The 17,855-nt window shown below is 36.9% G+C and overlaps 1 protein-coding gene across 2 annotated transcripts in view; it reads left to right on the plus strand.

Moving 5' to 3' along the window:
* MAPKBP1 (mitogen-activated protein kinase binding protein 1) overlaps window positions 1-17,855 on the plus strand; it is an 87,718-nt gene that overhangs the window by 35,490 nt on the left and 34,373 nt on the right. For both annotated transcript variants that reach the window (XM_074235157.1, XM_074235156.1), the window contains exon 3: window positions 6,063-6,154. In XM_074235157.1, the coding sequence (XP_074091258.1) occupies window positions 6,063-6,154 (92 nt within the window). The remainder of the gene's footprint in view (window positions 1-6,062; window positions 6,155-17,855) is intronic.

Consider the following 17,855-nt stretch of genomic DNA (forward strand, 5'->3'; position numbering starts at 1 on the left):
AAGAGTGGGAGAGGTGGAATGTTGGTATTGTGTTTGGGAGAAGTTGAGGTTCCATTTAGGCTCTTGTAGTTAAACTTTTTGAATCTATTGAGGCTGTTAGCTTCTAGTGTAGATGAACCGTAATTCTGCAGGGGTGGTGATAGAGGCAATAGCTCAAGTGCTTGAGGTTGAGCGCCAGCCCCAGGACAGCTGCTCAAAAAGTGAAGGCCAACTCAAACCTCCCTGCACATAGGAAACTGGTTTGAGTTAAGAACATAAAATAAAAAGCAGCTGATGCTTCTGAATTTGGTTTCCCTGCCCTCCCCCCATACCGATAAGGGAAATCACTCTGCTTCCCCCCCCCCCCCCCATAAAGTCCAGCTAGAAATCCAGAGAATCAAAAAAACAAACTCTAGGAACTCTGAAAATGAACCAGGCTCCTGCCCACCAGGGCTTTTCCAGCCAGAAGTATTGGTCCTTCCCCAAACTATGGGAAAGAAGATGACTAAATCTGTAGGGTATTCCAAGATTAGTATCTACCACTCCCTTTGTTGTAGTACTGTTTAGGCCTGAATAATTCCTGGTCCTCTTTTTTCCTTTCAAAGACCTTGAAAAAGTTTGCATTTGGCCTGCTATGTAACAAATTCAAAATAATTATGAAATTAGATTTCCAGATTTAATCATCCCTGAGCCTACCAAAAAAACTTGTCAGAGGGTAAAATACCTCAAAATAAACACTATGCCTTCCTTAGTCCAGTCTCATAAAAGCCCCATAGGGCTGCAGCTAAAGAGCCAATTTGTTGTTCTTCAGTTGAGTTCAGTTTTTTGGGTTCCTGTTTGGAGTTTTCTTGGTATTTGCTGTTTCTTTCTCTAGCTCATTGTACATATGAAGAAAAAGAGGCAAACAGGATTAAGTGTCTTGCCCAAAGTCACACAAGTGTCTGAGACCCAATTTGGTCTCAGGAAAATGAGTCTTCCCTGACTCCAGGCTCAGCACTCTATTAAGCCACCTAGCTGGGTTGAACTAATTTAAATTGAATTCAAGAGATACAGTCAAAATAATTATTGGATCCCAGTTTATCAGATAACAAATCTCCAGAAATTGTTATTTTCAGTTTTTATAATTATTAAAATTCATACTCCAGATTCCTATTGAAAATATGAAACTTATATTTTACATAATTCTGACTTCAAATTTGAATTGAATATATGTGACCACTTCAGGAGGAATTCATTATTACACTAATTGAGGCCTAATTGTGTCTCTTCTGTATAACAGATGGTTGGTGTAATAGGAAATCTCTTGAGTGTGGTTTTCTGTGGGTTTGTTCTGGGCTTAGTGCCTAAGGGAAGAGTTTGGCAGTCTTCCAGAGTGGGGAGGTTAGGCAGGGGTCAGGAAGGCCAACCACAGTCTGTGGGCCAATTCAGCCCTGCCCAGAAAATTACATTTATAAATAAAATTTTATTGTATTTTTAAAATTGTAAGAACCATTCTTGCAGGTTTACAAAACACTGATCTTGTAGTTTGTTAACTGTTAGAGGAGTAAAACCAAAGCATTAACTGGATTTCCTCATTTATTTACTGATATTTTGGGCTCTTTGGATAATACCTCATTTGAGAGAGGAGCAGAATGAGAAGCAACTAGGGTTTGAGATAAGACTTGGAATATACTGAGTTCAAAGAGGGGGAAACTACCAAGAATGGTTTGGAAAAAACCAAGGTAAGTTTGTCCCATTAATGAATGTCAGTTCCTTATTTTGACTAGATAATGGCTAGTGCCTCTAAACCTGCCAGATGGGCATTGAAGTTTCCTATCTTAAAACTTCATTGCCAAAAGACATAAATTTGGCTAGTATTCTGACTTACAGCCTTTCAAGACTCAAATGCTTCTCCGAGGATTTCTTTATTAAGTGATTGTGGACTGAAACAGTTTAAGGAGATTTATTCTGATATTATATGGTTAGTACAGAGAAATTGTCTTTCTCAATATACCATTATCTCTCTTATGAGATTCAAATAAAGTTTAAATCAGGACTACTTGAATATCAAGATTGGGGCAAATCATGAGGTGTATGTTGAGGGGGGATCTTCCTGGTATCCTGATGTCCTCTGAGTTTCTCTAGGGTTTGGGAATAAGTGTTGTTGGTCATAAGGTACACAGCACCCCCGAAGTTTTTATTTCAGACCTATATCCCTGATGTAGAGTTTTTGGTAATATGATACAAACTAATCTTTCAGCACTGCCATTCCAAATCCCACATCTCGGAGAAAAATATCAAGTAGTTGAATTATCTCTGAGGCAGAGAACATTGAGTAGAGCATTATAGAGTAGATGGAAATCTGGAAAGAGCTGGAATAAGGGAGGAGAGTGGCCAGGGGCAACTTGTGGAGTAGAGACATAAGCAAGAGAAATTTTAGGCAGATAATTGTGTGACAGGAAGATAATTGCCTAATTGATTGTAACTGTAGTTATTGCTACTTTGAGAAATGACCAGATGATTTGGGGGGAGCAATGTAAATGATGATTGATTGCTAGGTTTGGCCTGTTTTCGCGTGATCTTTTAGCTATAGATCTTTTGTTTGTTTTTTGAAAAGCAGTGGGGTTAAGGGACTTGCCCAAGGTCACACAGCTAGGTAATTATTAATGTCTGTGTTGGATTTGGAGTCAGATCCTCCTGATTCCAGGGCCCGTGTTCTATCCACCGAGCCACTTAACTGCCCCTCTTTCTTGTGATCTTAAAGCATTTGACATTTTTTTTCTCTGTCATCTTGAGAAGAACAAGAATGCATTAACTTAATAATGATTAGTGTAACAGCACTAGTACCTAACAAACACACTGTTAGGTAGGTTCTTTTTGTACCTCCTGGATTTATACTATCCTGAATTGATAGATTTGTGGAGTATGGAGCCCTTTAGTGATGCTGGAACAACTAGGATTGGGGGATTCAAGAGGGGGAATTATGGTTTGTTTTGATTAATGAAATCATTTAACTTTCTGACTCAAGGGAAGTAAGAAAGAAAGGCTTAAACTTTAATTCACAGGTTGGTTGCACAAAAAATTTATAAGTTATAAAACATTCACAAGTTATGTGAGATAGGACAGGCTGATTAGCAGCAGCTGAGGGAAATAAGAACTAAAGTGAAGGCAGAAAACCACTGAGAGAGAAAAAGTCATATGGGGAAACAGATTTAGGTACTTAGACAAGGTAAAGATTATAGATTTCTAAGAAGGTAATGAAAAGTAAAAAGATACAATTATAAGCTGGAAAAGGTGTTTTTTTTTTAATATTTTTCCCAATTATGTGTAATGAAAGTTTCTCAACATTCATCTACTCACATATTTATGAGTTACACATATCTTCCTTTCCCACCACCTCCCAGCACTGAGCAGTCTAGTAAAAGTTGTACATATACATTTGTGTTTCATGTTTACATTTTAGTCATTTTGTTTATGAGGAATTAGGACTAAGAGAAAAGAAAGAAAACCATGGAATAGGAAGGAAAAGCTTGAGAAGTTTTTAAAAAAGTTACTTTGTTGATGTGTTTTTTTGTTTTCTTCTGGATGAGGATGGCATTGTCCATAACAGTTCTCCAGAGTTGTCCTAGCTCTCTGAACTGCTTAGAGTAACTGCATCTATCATAATTGCTTAACTCACAGTGTTGTTGTTAATGTATACAATGTTCTCTTGGTTCTGCTCCCTTTGCTCAGCATCAGTTCTTGTAATTCTTTCCATGATTCTCTAAAGTCTGACCATTCATAGTTTCTTTCAGAGCAATAGTACTCCATAACATTCACACATCACAGCTTGTTCAGCCATTTCAGCTATTCTCCAGTTGATAGGCTTCTCCTCAATTTCCAATTCTCTGCTACTATTTTTGGAACATGTGGGACTTTTCCCAATTTTTATGATTTCTTTTGGATATAGGTCTAGTAATGGTATTGCTGTGTCAAAGGATATAATCAATTTTGTTGCTCTTTGGGCATAGTTCCATATTGCTCTCCAGAATGGTTGAATCAGTTCACAGCTCTACCAATAGTTCATTAAATGTCCCACTCTTCCTACAACCTCACCTATGTTGATTATTTACCCTTTTTGTCATCTTAGCCAATCTGATAGGTGTGAGGTAGTACTTCATATTTGTTTTAATTTGCAATTCTCTAATCAATAATGATTTGGAGCATTTTTTCATATGATTATATATAACATTAATTTTGTTTTGTGTGGGATAAAAATCCATTTAAAAAATATAGAGACTCCTCTGAGCAAAAAAAAAAAAAAAAAAAAAAGCTTATTTTGGCTTTTCTCGAGAAAGGGGCACACTCCAAGATTTTTTGGCCTAATGCGATCCCCTCCTTCCTATTGTCCCTCTCTGTCAACTCATTGGTTAGTCTTCAGAGTTACATTCTGTTTGTGAAAATCTATTGCAGCAACAAAGAAAAGAATGAAAGGTTTTCATAAAATATTACCTTACCATCCAGATGGTGAAAATAACCTTCAGGATTATAACTATCTTACTGAAGTAATGTAACTTGTCCTGGAACACAAGTTCTAGGAAGAGTCTACTTATCATCAAACAAGAAGGGGAGTCTTATGAACTTCCTTGGGATGCAAGGTTATTCTTATGTTAAGATAGTTTTATTATCAAACAGGTGACTAACTAAAAATGCAAGGTCTCTGGGGAAAAAAAGTTCACTGTTGCCCCCCCCCAACAGAATTGGGAGGGTGCCTGCTTGGAATGCAAGGTCTTTCTCCCTCTTAATTCTAAGAATAGTCTTAAAAGTAATAGTCTGTCTTTATTTTAATGATTTTTAACCCTGAGAGCACTTCACTAGGAATATGAACTTTTTTTTTGAATATTAACTCTTAAGAGGAAATATTCTACTCAGTTTGAAAACTGCCTGCTTATAACCTTTGATTTTTTTTAATATTTCCCCATTATTTTAATTGGGGAATGATTTGTAACCTTATAAATTTGATTCAGTTTTCTATATATTTTAAAAATGAGACCTTTATCAGAACCCCTAACTATGAAAATTGTTTTCCAACTTTATGTTTTTTGTTGCTGTTATTTTATTTTCATTTTTTTAATAAAAGAAAGATTTTATTTATTTTGAATTTTACAATTTTCCCCCCAATCTTGCTTCCCTCCCTCCACCCCCCACAGAAGGCAGTCTGTAAGTCTTTACATTGTTTCCCTGGTATACATTGATCTAAGTTGAATGTGATGAGAGAGAAATTACATTCTTAAGGAAGAAAAATAAGTATAAGAGACAGCAAAATTACATAAGATAACTTTTTTAAAAAATTAAAGGTAATAGTCTTTGGTCTTTGTTCACACTTCACAATTCTTTCTCTGAATACAGATGATATTCTCCATCGCAGATAGCCCAGAATTGTGTCTGATTATTGCCCTGATGGAATGAACAATCCATTAAGGTTGATCTTCACCCCCATGTTGCTGTTAGGGTGTACAATGTTCTTCTGGTTCTGCTCATCTCTCTCAGCATCAGTTCATGCAAATCCTTCCATGCTTCCTTGAATTCCCAACCCTCCTGGTTTCTAATAGAACAATAGTGTTCCATGACATACATACGTATACCACAGTTTGTTAAACCATTCCCCAATTCACTTAATTTCCAATTCTTCGCCACCACAAACAGTGCTGCTATGAATATTTTTGTACAAGTGATGTTTTTAAACCCTTTTCTCTTCAGTAGTAGTATTCTAATTTTCTGTTTTCAGATGAGTTTCTAATAAGGTAGTGGGAGTTCAGCAAAGAAGAGATAGCAGGGAGCAGCTAGGTGGCACAGTGGATAATCGATCACTGGCCCTGGAGTCAGGAGGACCTGAGTTCAAATGCAACCTCAGCAGTACTTCTGATCAGGCTTTTTTTCTACAGAAAACTAGAGAGGCTGGTAGACCCCCAGAAGAGACTAGTGGTGGTTGCTGGCTAGTTTTGAAATCAATTAGCACTGCAGAGTATGGCCAGTTTCATTTCTAACACCCAGCTCTCAAGCCCCTATTCTTGTTGGTTAATGTATTGCTTCCTTGTTGTCTCATTGTTATATTTCTTGATCAGGTAACCTTGGAGAAGGTGTTGGGAATAACAGTGTCTGGAGGCAGAGGACTGGCTTGTGACCCCCGGTCAGGTCTGGTTGCATACCCAGCTGGGTAAGTCTCTGGGAAGGGAATGCAATAGCAAGGTAATTTCTGGCTGTGGAATTAAAAGCCATTTGAGATTAGGCGCAGATTTCTTGGTTTTTTGGGTTGGGGAAGGAGTTACCAAGTAGTAGGAGAGGTAGGTATATTCAACTTAAGACCTTCATTTGACATTTTTACAGACTTGATACAGACTTTACAGACTTGCAGATAAAGGTATGATGGAAGAGGTAGAGAAAGGAATGTGGTGTTCTCTCTCTCTCTCTCTCTCTCTCTCTCATTCTCTCTGCAAGGCAGTGGGATTTGCCCAAGGTCACACAGCTAAGTAATTATTTGGTGACTGAGGGCAGATTTGAACTCAGGTCTTCCTGACTCCAGGGCTAGTGCTCTATCTACTGCACCATCTAGCTGCCCTGGGGTGTTCGCTTTTTCACATTCCACAATATACAGAGTTTCTAAGCCCATCTACTAGAATTAAATCCTTGCCACTTTTAGAGATTAGTGTCAGGGAAGGAAAGCAGAACAGACTATGTCCATTCTTCTCTACCTCATTGATTTTTCCTTCTTTAGAGGACCTGTGTATGTGGAACTAGGGCTTCTTCCTTAACACAGGATCCTTAGGAATTTTTTAGAAGTAAAACCACTTTGGTACCCCAGACACCTTTACTTCTTGTTGACTAGGGAAGAACCTTATCTATTCTCATTGCCTGCAGGGGAGTATGAATAGTTTCTGTAATTGTTATAGCAGGGTTTTTTTATTTGTTTTTTTTTTAGGTTTTTTGCAAGGGTTAAGTGGCTTGCCCAAAGCCACACAGCTAAGTAATAAGTGTCTGAGGTCCGGATCTGAACTCAGGTACTCCTGACTCCCGGGCTGCTGCTCTAGCCACCCGTTAGAGCAGTTCTTTTAACTTTATTAAGGAGTGCATCATTTGCTAGGTTTTCCTGAGTTTTTTGTGTAACTCTGTCTACTCTCAAGAGCTATTTCTTTCTCCAACTGTCAGACTCATGAGCAAAAGAACCCCAAATTAAAGGAGGCTCTCTCTGTGCCAGGGGACTGAATTTGTTCTCTCTCTCTTCTGTGTTAGTCTTCTTTCTCTTGTGGAAAGGTCTGTGTGAGCTAATGTAGTTAGTTATGTCTGAGGAGAGATAAGCAAGTCTCTTCATCTTTTAGTACAATGACAGATGACTTTTGGAGTTGGAGAATCCCTTGTGGGGTACCTCATGGGGTTTCCACTAATGACTTTTTATTTAAAAATCCTTTTTCTTTTTGTCTTTATTATTGCTTGAGGTGTAAGGCAGGCAGGAAAAGCCATTTTTATGATGTATCTGTAACCATAGAGCATGGAGAAGTCTTGCTCTACCCTCACTTGTTTACACTGTTCTAAGACCTTCTGCCTTGAAAGATGTTTGTGTGCCATTGGGGCCCCAGGAGAATTGCAAGCATCATCATTCTTCTATGAGGAGTATAAAGAACCCCAGGAGTATATAAAGTACCCTAATGTGGCCACCCTGTGTTTGCCTGAGAATGTTTAATATGAGTCAGTTCTGGGTAATGTCCTTGGCTTACACTTTGACTTGTTGTCTTCCCAGAGCTTAAGGCTGTTCCTTCTAAATGTTCTCTCAGTTATGGGTATTCTTTAGTAATATTTTAAGCTAGAGTCTATTTTCACCCCTCTGAATCATCATTCTTCCTTATCTATTAGGAAGTATAGAGGGTACCAAACTCTGTGTCTGCTGGAGCATACTGTTTCTTTCTCTCCCTTTTATTTTTCCCCTATCTGATGATCCTAACCCTTTCTCCCTCTTACTTCCATTGCATTTCTTTCTGTAAAAGCTAGCTCAGGTATCCTAGAAACAAGAAGAGAAACAAAGCATAGTAAATCCTCCCAGAGGCCTAGAAGCAAATATCAAACCAAAACAAAATTTGCTAAAAGGAAATGAAACAGCACAAGGAGTTAGAAATTGGAGGAAAGGGATATAAAAGTTAAAAGTAGGTTTAAGTTAGTTGTTAGGCTACTTTATGTGGCTATTATCTCATTTAAAAAATTTGTTTGGAGACTCAATTACATTGGTTTTGGCATTCCTTCAGTATTTCCTCAATGCCTTGACTTTTCTGTAGCAAACTGACTCCCTTGTTGCCATATTCTATGTTGTCCTTGTTCATGGAGACCAAGTGTCTTCTCAGAGTTCAACTTAACAAGTTGATATCCTAATCTTCTTAGACCCAAATCAGCTCCCCTATTCCTAACTGGTTGAATTCAGAAACTTTGGAGTTTAGTATGGATTCCATTATTCTCTATTGACATTAGAATTTAGAATTGATTTTCTTATTCCTAGCATGTAATAATGTTAGGGCCAAAGGTTAGATGGAGGTTCTTCGGGATGAATTTACTCCTAGCAGCAGCTGAATTTCTGAAGGTATTTAGAAAGGTCCCAGGAAAGAAGATAGCATGAGTGTACAGTATACTTCCGAATTATAATTGTAATAGGTCTTTGAAAGTTTTCGTGCATCTGCAATAATTCAGCACTTTTCAAATCTGTATCTCTGAGAATGTTGGAGATCAGAGTCTGAGGCGCTCACTATAGGAGATTTGAAGACAGAAAATCTCCCTTTGGGCCATTTGGATCCTCTTTGAATTGTAAAACACAAAGAGGTACATACTTTCCCCCTTCCTGTGGGGTGAGGGAGAGGGTATTATTAGAATAGTGCATAACTGGGTGTTAGGGATTAAGGAATTTGTTTAAAGTTGCTATGTTATTGTTAGAGGAATCATATATACTTGGACCATAACTACCTCCCTTCCTGTTTTCCTGAAGGCTAGATACCTGCAACAAATATTTCTTAGCATTGATTCCCCAAAGTGTTGGACTGAAGAAAGGTTTCCGTTTTCCATTCCTATCCCCATAGCTACTCTTATTATGAGTCTGGTTTATAGAGGTTGGGATGAAAAGAACAGAGTAGAAATGGATGAACTCTAGTTAAACTTAGAGGGCAAAGAATAAAAGAAATTGGTGGAGGATGGGAGTGGGGTGTCTGAAAATTCCAATCTTAATTGTTCAGGTTTATCTTGGACCTTAGAAGAGGGGAGGAGAAAATGCATTTGAATTACTTATCTTTGAACTGCTTATAGTACCCCAGAAGAATGTAAGCTCCTTGAAGGTTTATTGTGTTCAACTATATTTTTGTTTGTCTTCTTTACTTTCCCCCTTTAAAAAAATTTTTGTACTTAAATATTATCTAAATTGAACATTTCCTTATATATGGTAAAACCGAAAATTTTGCACAAAATTTCTATTATGTACAACTGGCTTTTCTTATTAAATATATAATAAATTAAAATGCAGATTTCAAAGCTTTCTTGCTTGTTTGTGATTTCTTATGATCTATTCTTCTGAAAAACATGTTTGAAGCCCTCTTTTTTTTCTTTCCTTTTTGGAAAAACTTATCCTTAGCTCCCCTCTCCCTATACAGTCCTTCCCCTCTTTACTTTGAGAAAAAAGAACAAACCTTCTGTAACAAATGCGAAAACACATTTTCCTATTGGCTATGGTTGAGATTTGTTTCCATTGCCCTCTGTCAGGAGGTAGCTAGGATCTTCATTACTGGTGCCATGGAATCAAGAGCTTGTTGAAGGAGTTTTGAAGGGAGGAATGGGCAATTCAGATATGGGGATCAGCCCTTGCACAGATGGAATATGTATACAGGGAATAGGCCCTAAATATAGGGAATGAAAGTTCAATTTGTGTAGAATATAGAGTAAGGGGAAGTAATGTGTTATATACCTGGAAAGATAGGCTGGATATTATTTTGCCATATGAAATGTTGAAAGATTGATTCAAGAGGCATCTAGGTGGTGCAATGGATAAAGCAGTGGCTCTGAAGTCAGGAGGACCTGAGGTCAGATCTGGACTCAGATATTAGCTATGTGATGAGAAAGAGAGAGAGAGACAGACAGACCGAGACATAGATGGAGGTGTGTGTAGGGGGGGGGACCTGAGTTTGAATCATACCTCATGTGACCCTCTACTTAAGATGAAAGCATAAGACTGGGTGGTTTCTAAAACCCCTTTCAGCCTTTAAAACTACGATCCTATGAGGAATGAGGCTTTTGAGCTTTAATTTACTGAAGGAAGATTTTGAATATAACTGGTCCTAGGACAAGTCCACAGTACTTCTTTCTCCTACACTCCTTTCTACTCCCAAGTCACCCAATTTCTCCTAAACCACTTTTTTGAATTGGCTCAGCCTCAGAGGAAGAGATAAAACTAGGACTTGATTCTTTTTTTTTTTAAAGATTTTATTTTGAGTTTTGCAATTTTTCCCCTAATTTTACTTCCCTCCCCCCACCCCCCACAGAAAGCAGTTTGTTAGTCTTTGCATTGTTTCCATGGTATACATTGATAGGACTTGATTCTTAAGATTCCTGATTACTTACACATGGAGTTAGATTATTGATCTTCCTGGGAATTCTTTGATTCTGCCTATCTGTAGATGAGAGAACGTGGAAAATGTAGGACTACTGAACTTCATGTAATAGCAAGTCGGGGCCTATCCATTCAGAGAAAGAAGCCCGAAGAGAATTTTGACATTATCTGAGCAATGGCACCTTATATCTGGTTTCAGACCCTGCATTGTGACTCTTAAAAAGGAACTGAGACCAGAAATGCCAGGGGCCTGATAACCAGCCTTGCAAGAACCAGGGATCTCTTTATAGCTTTGGGGCTCCTTGAACAAGGATTAAACTTATGGGCTCTACCCTCAATGGAAAGAGAGCCTAAACCAACATTGCTAGAAGAACAAGGGCCCATGTGAGGATGACTCTTTAAGAAGCTTGGCAAGGTCAGGTAGATGTCATGACTGATAGCCAGAAATGATGCAAACTGGGAACACACCCTCCTTTCCTTTAACTGAGGATATTTGTCAAAGGTCATCAAAAGAGGTTTATTAAACTCTTAGATCTGCATGAAGATGTAGAAGTACATTAAGTTGCCATCATTTCTTCTTGCAGGTTGAAGTGAACAAGATGGTCTAGGTGGGAAAAGATACTTCTAGAGGAAGAGTAGGTTCTTTGTCATACCATTCCTTCTGTGTCTTTCTCTCACCTACCATGCTGTCTACACAGTCACAGCTCCTGGATTAAAAATGTTTTAATATGGCTTCAGAATATGAATAAGAAAGTCACTTGAAAGACTAGGTATTTAGGGATAAATAAAGTTTATATTTTACTGTAGTTAGAAGAATCTGGGAGAGAAAGGAGTGTAAATGTAAAGGCAGTTGTATGGTTGTAGCAACTGGGCTGATCCATAGAGGATAGATAAGTAGTATAAAGAAAGAAAGGGTACTATACAACTGGGCTGATCCTAGGGTATAAGTTGTAGTTAGCAGAGGAAAAGATCAGGGTTTATTTAGGGTAGTGCTGGGAAAGGGGTAAAGGAGAAGTTAGGGTATACTAGGGAGGGATTAAGAAGTAGTTAACTGGGCTGATCCTGAGGTGCCTTCTAATAGTTCCTTTAAGATAGGCAATGGCTTGGGAGTATGGGTGAATGGGTGGGCTTCATATAGTTTAAATATGGTGGTCAGTATAGAAAGAAATAGGTTAATTACAGAAATTTTTCTCTGACTCACATTTTCTGTGCTACAAGAGCATGCTGTAATTCAAAATCCAATCTGAAGAATTTAGGACTGTCATTTTTCAATTCTTCATGTACCCATGTATCCTTTCAGAATACAGTTGAGACCTTCCTCAATTCTGGACACCCCCCTCCCCCCCAGAAAATCCCAATTACTTGTGATTTTTATATAAACAAATCTGACCTATCTTCCTCCTTTGACCACAGTTGAATACTAAAGGGAAGTGAGAAAACAACAATGATTATGAAACATCAAAGGCATCTTCACCATGGATAAAAATGTCTAAATTCCTTCCTAAGGGCCATGTGATGCCAGTGTACAGGCTTTCAGTCTAAATGGATAGTTCAAAAGCTAATCCTAAACTTTGGGGTCACACAACAACAAAAAGGCCATATTTCTAAGTTTTCTGCCAAGTATGTCTTGATTTTACATAAAAACAATTCAAGTTAAATAATCCTTCATCTATATCACTTTCTCTATATCATTAGTCTATAGCTAACAAGAGATGCACATAATTCCAAACCACTGCAGCCCAAGAGCTTTGTTGTGCAGAGAAGTCTAAACTGGGGCTCCCTGTGTATAGTGAGTTTAGATTAAGTGGAGGCCCTGAAAATACCAACAACCACTGGTACTTAACTGAAAAGTCAGTGTATATAATACCTTCCTTTCAAACCCAACCTAGCCTTTAATCTAAATAAGCTTGTAATCTAAATATTTTATTTAACATTTTTATTATGTGTGTTTGTTTTGTTTTGTTTTTTAGTTTTTTGCAGGGCAAATGGGGTTAAGTGGCTTGCCCAAGGCCACACAGCTAGGTAATTATTAAGTGTCTGAGACCAGATTTGAACCCAGGCACTCCTGACTCCACAGCTGGTGCTTTATCCACTACGCCATCTAGCCGCCCCGAACATTTTTATTAAATGCTGTTAAGTGCATATATGTAATTAAATTGTCACAACTCTGAAATATCACATTAAGCCTTTGGTACAAGTACTGAACAGTAGTCTACAAATTTGTATTCTATTCTTCCAATTCATATTTATGTGACTTTGTCTCTCTGAGCTTTAGATTTCTTACCTAAAATGTAATGGAGTCGAAGTAGTTCATCTCTAATAAAGGTTCAGTGCAACTCTAAAATTTTGTTTCTTCTTTCCTCTTATATCATTCTGATATTTTTCCTTGATTCTGTGACCAAAAATCATCTCTCCTGTTACTTTAGCTCACAAATTCTCCATATAAATACTATTGCTCTCAGCAACTTCATTAAGATTGTAGTTGGTCCTGCTTTATTTCTTTTTCCCAATCTCATCTGATTAGACCTACCATGTGAAGAGAATTTGACTAGTTTCTATAGAATGAGAAAGTAGAAGACCCTCTTCATATTCTCAAACTTAGAATACTGATCTAAAATAACAGTTCCAAACTACTTTATTTCATGGCATGATTCAGTTCCATTAAATATCTTTTAAGTCCCTATTTTGTATAGAGCATTATTCTGGAAAAAAAATGAAAGATTTAGATAGGTTATAGCATACAGTCTGAAAGCACGTAGTCTACTAAATGGTTGTGATGTGTAGAGGTCACTCTGAGAATAATACATAATCAGTGCATTAGAGATGTGCGGAAAAAAGGGTCTAAATGATTGAATTAAAGATGGCGTTAATGTTTGGGACACTCAGGAGAGACCTAATGGGGAAGAAGCATTTGATTTGGACTTTGAAGACTGGAAAGGAATTAAGTAGGGAAAGGAGAGAGACATCTTACAAGTGAGCAATGTGAGCAAAGACATGTGAAGAGTCAAGAAAGCACAGACCATGCTCAAGAAAGTCAAGTAGTATAGTTTAGTTGGAGCTTGGATAACAGGGAGGGAATTCATATTGTTTAGGGGCAGCTAGGTGGTGTAGTAAATAAATAAAGTACTGGGTCTGAAGTGAGGAGGCTGGAGATACTTACTAGCTGTTTGACTCTGGGCAAGTCACTTAATTCAAAATTGGAAAAGGAAATGGTAAACCATTCCAGTATCTCTGCCAATAAAACTCCAAATGAAGAGTTTGGATAATGACTAAAAAAATCTGAACAACAAGGACTGGGAAAAGAAAGTAATGCCAATATTAGATAACTTTGAATGCCAGGAAAAGGGTTTGAATTTTAGTTAGAGTCACTAAAGATTTTTGAGCAGTCAAGTGACATGACCAGATAGATGAATCTTTGGCTATGGGACATAAACCAAACTCTAGAGATCAATAGTCTAAGACCCAGAGAGTAAGAACCAGGATTTTACCCACTTTTGGTCCTGTAGCTCTAAAACCAATACTCTTTTTTTGTGGGGCGGGGCTATATTTGACTGTCTCCATTAATTGGGTTAGAAGAGGTATAGTTTAACGGGAGGAGTATCTATTGGAAAATTTTAGGAGGTTTTTGGTGGGTAGTAATAAAGACATTTTTTTACTAGGCTAGTGGCATAAGTGAATGGGACTTGAATTGATATGATTTGGTTTTGATATGACTGGTTATAGTAACAGGAATGAATCAGAGATAACAATGTTTTGAATATAGAAAACAGTGAATAGAAAGTCAGAAGTACAGATTTTTGGGGAAAGGAATAATTCTGGTTTTGGAAGTATTGAGTTTGTTATCAGTTAAACATTCTGGTAGTAATGTCCTATAGACTGTTGTGGGGTGAAAATCTAAAGCTTAGATGAAAAATAAATTATGTAGATAATAAATATGAAAATGGTTCTTAAATTATGATTTGAGAATTCCCCCCCTCCCCATCCTCTTATTCCCCAAGGTGTTTGAGAAGCCCTTTAAAGGAGTCTACAAAGTATTAACTTTTTACAATAATACTAAGATGTTTAGTTTCTAATATGGTAAATATTGCTAGATATAATCCATATAAAAGCTCTTTAGGAAGGTCCTCAGGTCCTCAGTAATCTTTAAAAATGTAAAGGGGTCTTGATACCAAACAGGCAATACTTCTAGTAGAGAAAGTAATTAATATTTCATAGGGAGAAAGCATAATGAGATGAGAAGACCAATAATGGATCATCTAGTCCAAACTTGCCAATTTACAGATGATGAAACAGAAGCATGCAGGTGCCAAAGTTATTCAGCAAGTTGAACTCAATTCCTTCAACTCTGTCCTTTCCTCTCTATTAACTCTTCTAAAACTACTGTAGTAGTCCAGGCCTTTATTGCTTACCTGCCTAGACTATTTCTTTAGCTTCCTTTTTGCTTCTGGTCTTTATCTAACCCATCCTTCATTTTGCAGACAGAATAATCTTGCTTACACATAGATGTGCTTATAGTTTGGTTTCATTGGCTCCCTATTTCCTATAAAGTAAAATTCAGACTCTTCTGTCTAGTATTCAAGACCCTCCACAACATGGTGCTGGCCTACCTCTTCAGCCTCATGTGGTCTATGCCACAGCCAAACTGAACAGCTAAATCCCTTAAAATCTACAATATGTAGTCTCTTATCTCTGTGTCATTGCTATTTCTAGTATCTAAAAGCCATCCCTGTCTTTTTAAAGTGCCATATCCTTCCGAAAGTCTTTCCTGACCTTTTAAATTACCATGTTTATGACTTTCTAGTGTACTTTTTTACATTTTAAATGTTTTATTTAAATGTTTTAATATATCTTTTATATTTTTAACTTCTGTTCACTGCTACCACTTCCCCAACTCTCTCTCTCTCTCCTGCTCTTTTTTTTTTTTTTTTTTTTTTGCAAGGCAATGGGGTTAAGTGTCGGAGGCCAGATGGCCAGTGCTCTATCCACTGCACCACCTAGCCAGCCCCCAACTCTCTTTTAAAATAAATTGAATACAGTCATCATATCTGAAAAATGAATGCCTCATTCTATACCTTTAGTTCATCATCTCTGTAGAGAAGTGGGAAATGTGCTGCTTCACCATTACATAAGTTGTAATTTGTCACAGCTTTGATCAGAGGTCTGAATTTTTTCATAGTTGTTTTCTATGATGTTACTGTGATTATCTTGTAAATTATTCTACCAACTTGGCTCTGTTTCCCACTCATGTTTTCATGAATGACAATTTATTCACTGTAGTTAGTTGCATTTGACTGTTTCTATATTAATTTTTTAGGTATCAGGTCAAAGAACTGATCATAAAAATGTGAAATTTTTCTTCAGTAGTGTCCCAAGTTTGTAATTCAACAAACATAACATTTATTCATCAAATAAAGATCAGTTGACAATTTGGCAGCTGGAAAAAAAAAACCTAGAAATTGATTTCCTGGTTCTGTGTATTTCACTTGTGCTAGTCTTCCCAAATTTTCCATCATGGTATCAATTTTTTTTACAATGCAGTAATATTCTGTTACATTCTTGTACCAGTTCTTTGAGCCATTTCAATGTACCTACTTTGTTTCCAGCTCTATACTACTACAAAAAGTATTATCATATATATTTTTGTACCACATACAAAGACCTTTTTTTCTGTCTTTGATTTCCTTGGTATATGTACCTAGTAATGTTATTGTTGGATCAAGGCAAAGATTAATGACTTAACTTTGTATAATTCTAAATTGTTTCCCAGAATGGTTGACTCTGTGCATAATTCTTCAAACAAGAAATTGGTGCACTTGTGTCTTCACAGTCCTCTCAGCATTTATAATTTTGGGTTTTCTTTCTTCTTTGTCAATCTAATAAATGTGAGATGAAATCAGTTACTTTGTGCTTTCCTCATTTAGTGATTTGGAACATACTTTCATATAATTGATTGTTTCTATTCTTTTGAGAACTGTCTGTTAATATTCTTTGACTATTGGGGAATGATTCTTATTCTTGCATATTTCTGTCAATTCCATAACCTTGGATGTTAGATCTTTATCAGAGGAATTTACTGCAAAGAACTTTTTCCACAATTAACAGTTTCTCTTTTAAGACCAGCTGCATCGATATTCTTTGAATAGCTTTTCAGTGTTACATAATTAGTTGCTCCATTTTATCTATATGTTGTTTATTTTAGTATATGACATAAGATGTTAGTCTAAACCTAATGTTCCCTAAACTGCTTTCTAGTTTTCACAGCCTTTCTTATCAGATCTGGAGTCCTTAGCCAAGAGTTTGTTAGGTTTATCAAGCTCAAAGCTAGTTTGTTTTATTGCTTCTGGATCTTGCTTAAGAAACAACACTTTCCAAAAGTTCACTTTTTCTATTTTTTAACCAGTAGTTTTGATGATCTTTGCTTTATAGAATTTCTAGAAAGCTACTCATCTAGATTTTATTCATTCATATTTTTAAATTATTTTCTTTGAGATTTTTGATTGGCTATTTTCACTAGTTCTTTAATTGGCTTGAAATGGTGCTAAATCTATAAATTATTTTAAATAATATTGCCATTCTGTATTTATGTTGGTGCAATTAAGTCAAGAGCATTTAAGACTTTTGTCTTTGTCTCCAGCTAAAGTTTAAGGAGAGAGGCATCTAGCTAGTACAGTTCTTTATTGAGTATAACTCCATAGGGAAGTTGGAAAAATGATCTGTGAATGTGCTGAATCTTTGGAGGCATACACGTAGGAGTGGAGGAGAAGGAAGAATTTTCTAAAAGAACTTGATTTTTTTTTTTAATGATTTTTGTAAAGTATTGGGGTTAAAAGATTTGCCCAAAGTCACACAGCTAATTAAGTTCTGTCTGAGGTCGAATTTGAACTCAAATCCTCCTGACCCTTGGGCTGGTGCTCTATCCACTGCACCATCTGGTTGTTTTTGACAGCTGGTCTGCTCTTCAAAGTGCTTCAGTGGGATTCTAGGGAGTCTTTCTTCATACTAGCCAAATTATTCAGTGTTCATGGACCTGAGTGAAATCCAAGAGAAGCCCACAAATTAAAAAAAAAAAGTTTTAGTTTCTTCATGGTATAGGTTAAGCTTGAGGTAGTTTTGTTGTTTTATGGCTTATAAGTGGGGGAGGGCAGAGTGACTGAATGGGCCTTTTGGGGCCACTTTCCAGGGATTTCTTCTATTTTTGTCTTAAGGTAAACTTGTAGTGCATTATAGAAACATAATTTCTATTGTTAGAAACATAATAGTATTGTTAGATTAGAAGCCCTATGAAGGA

The sequence above is a fragment of the Macrotis lagotis genome, chromosome 4, assembly GCF_037893015.1.
Source record: "Macrotis lagotis isolate mMagLag1 chromosome 4, bilby.v1.9.chrom.fasta, whole genome shotgun sequence".
Classification (NCBI taxonomy): domain Eukaryota; kingdom Metazoa; phylum Chordata; class Mammalia; order Peramelemorphia; family Peramelidae; genus Macrotis; species Macrotis lagotis.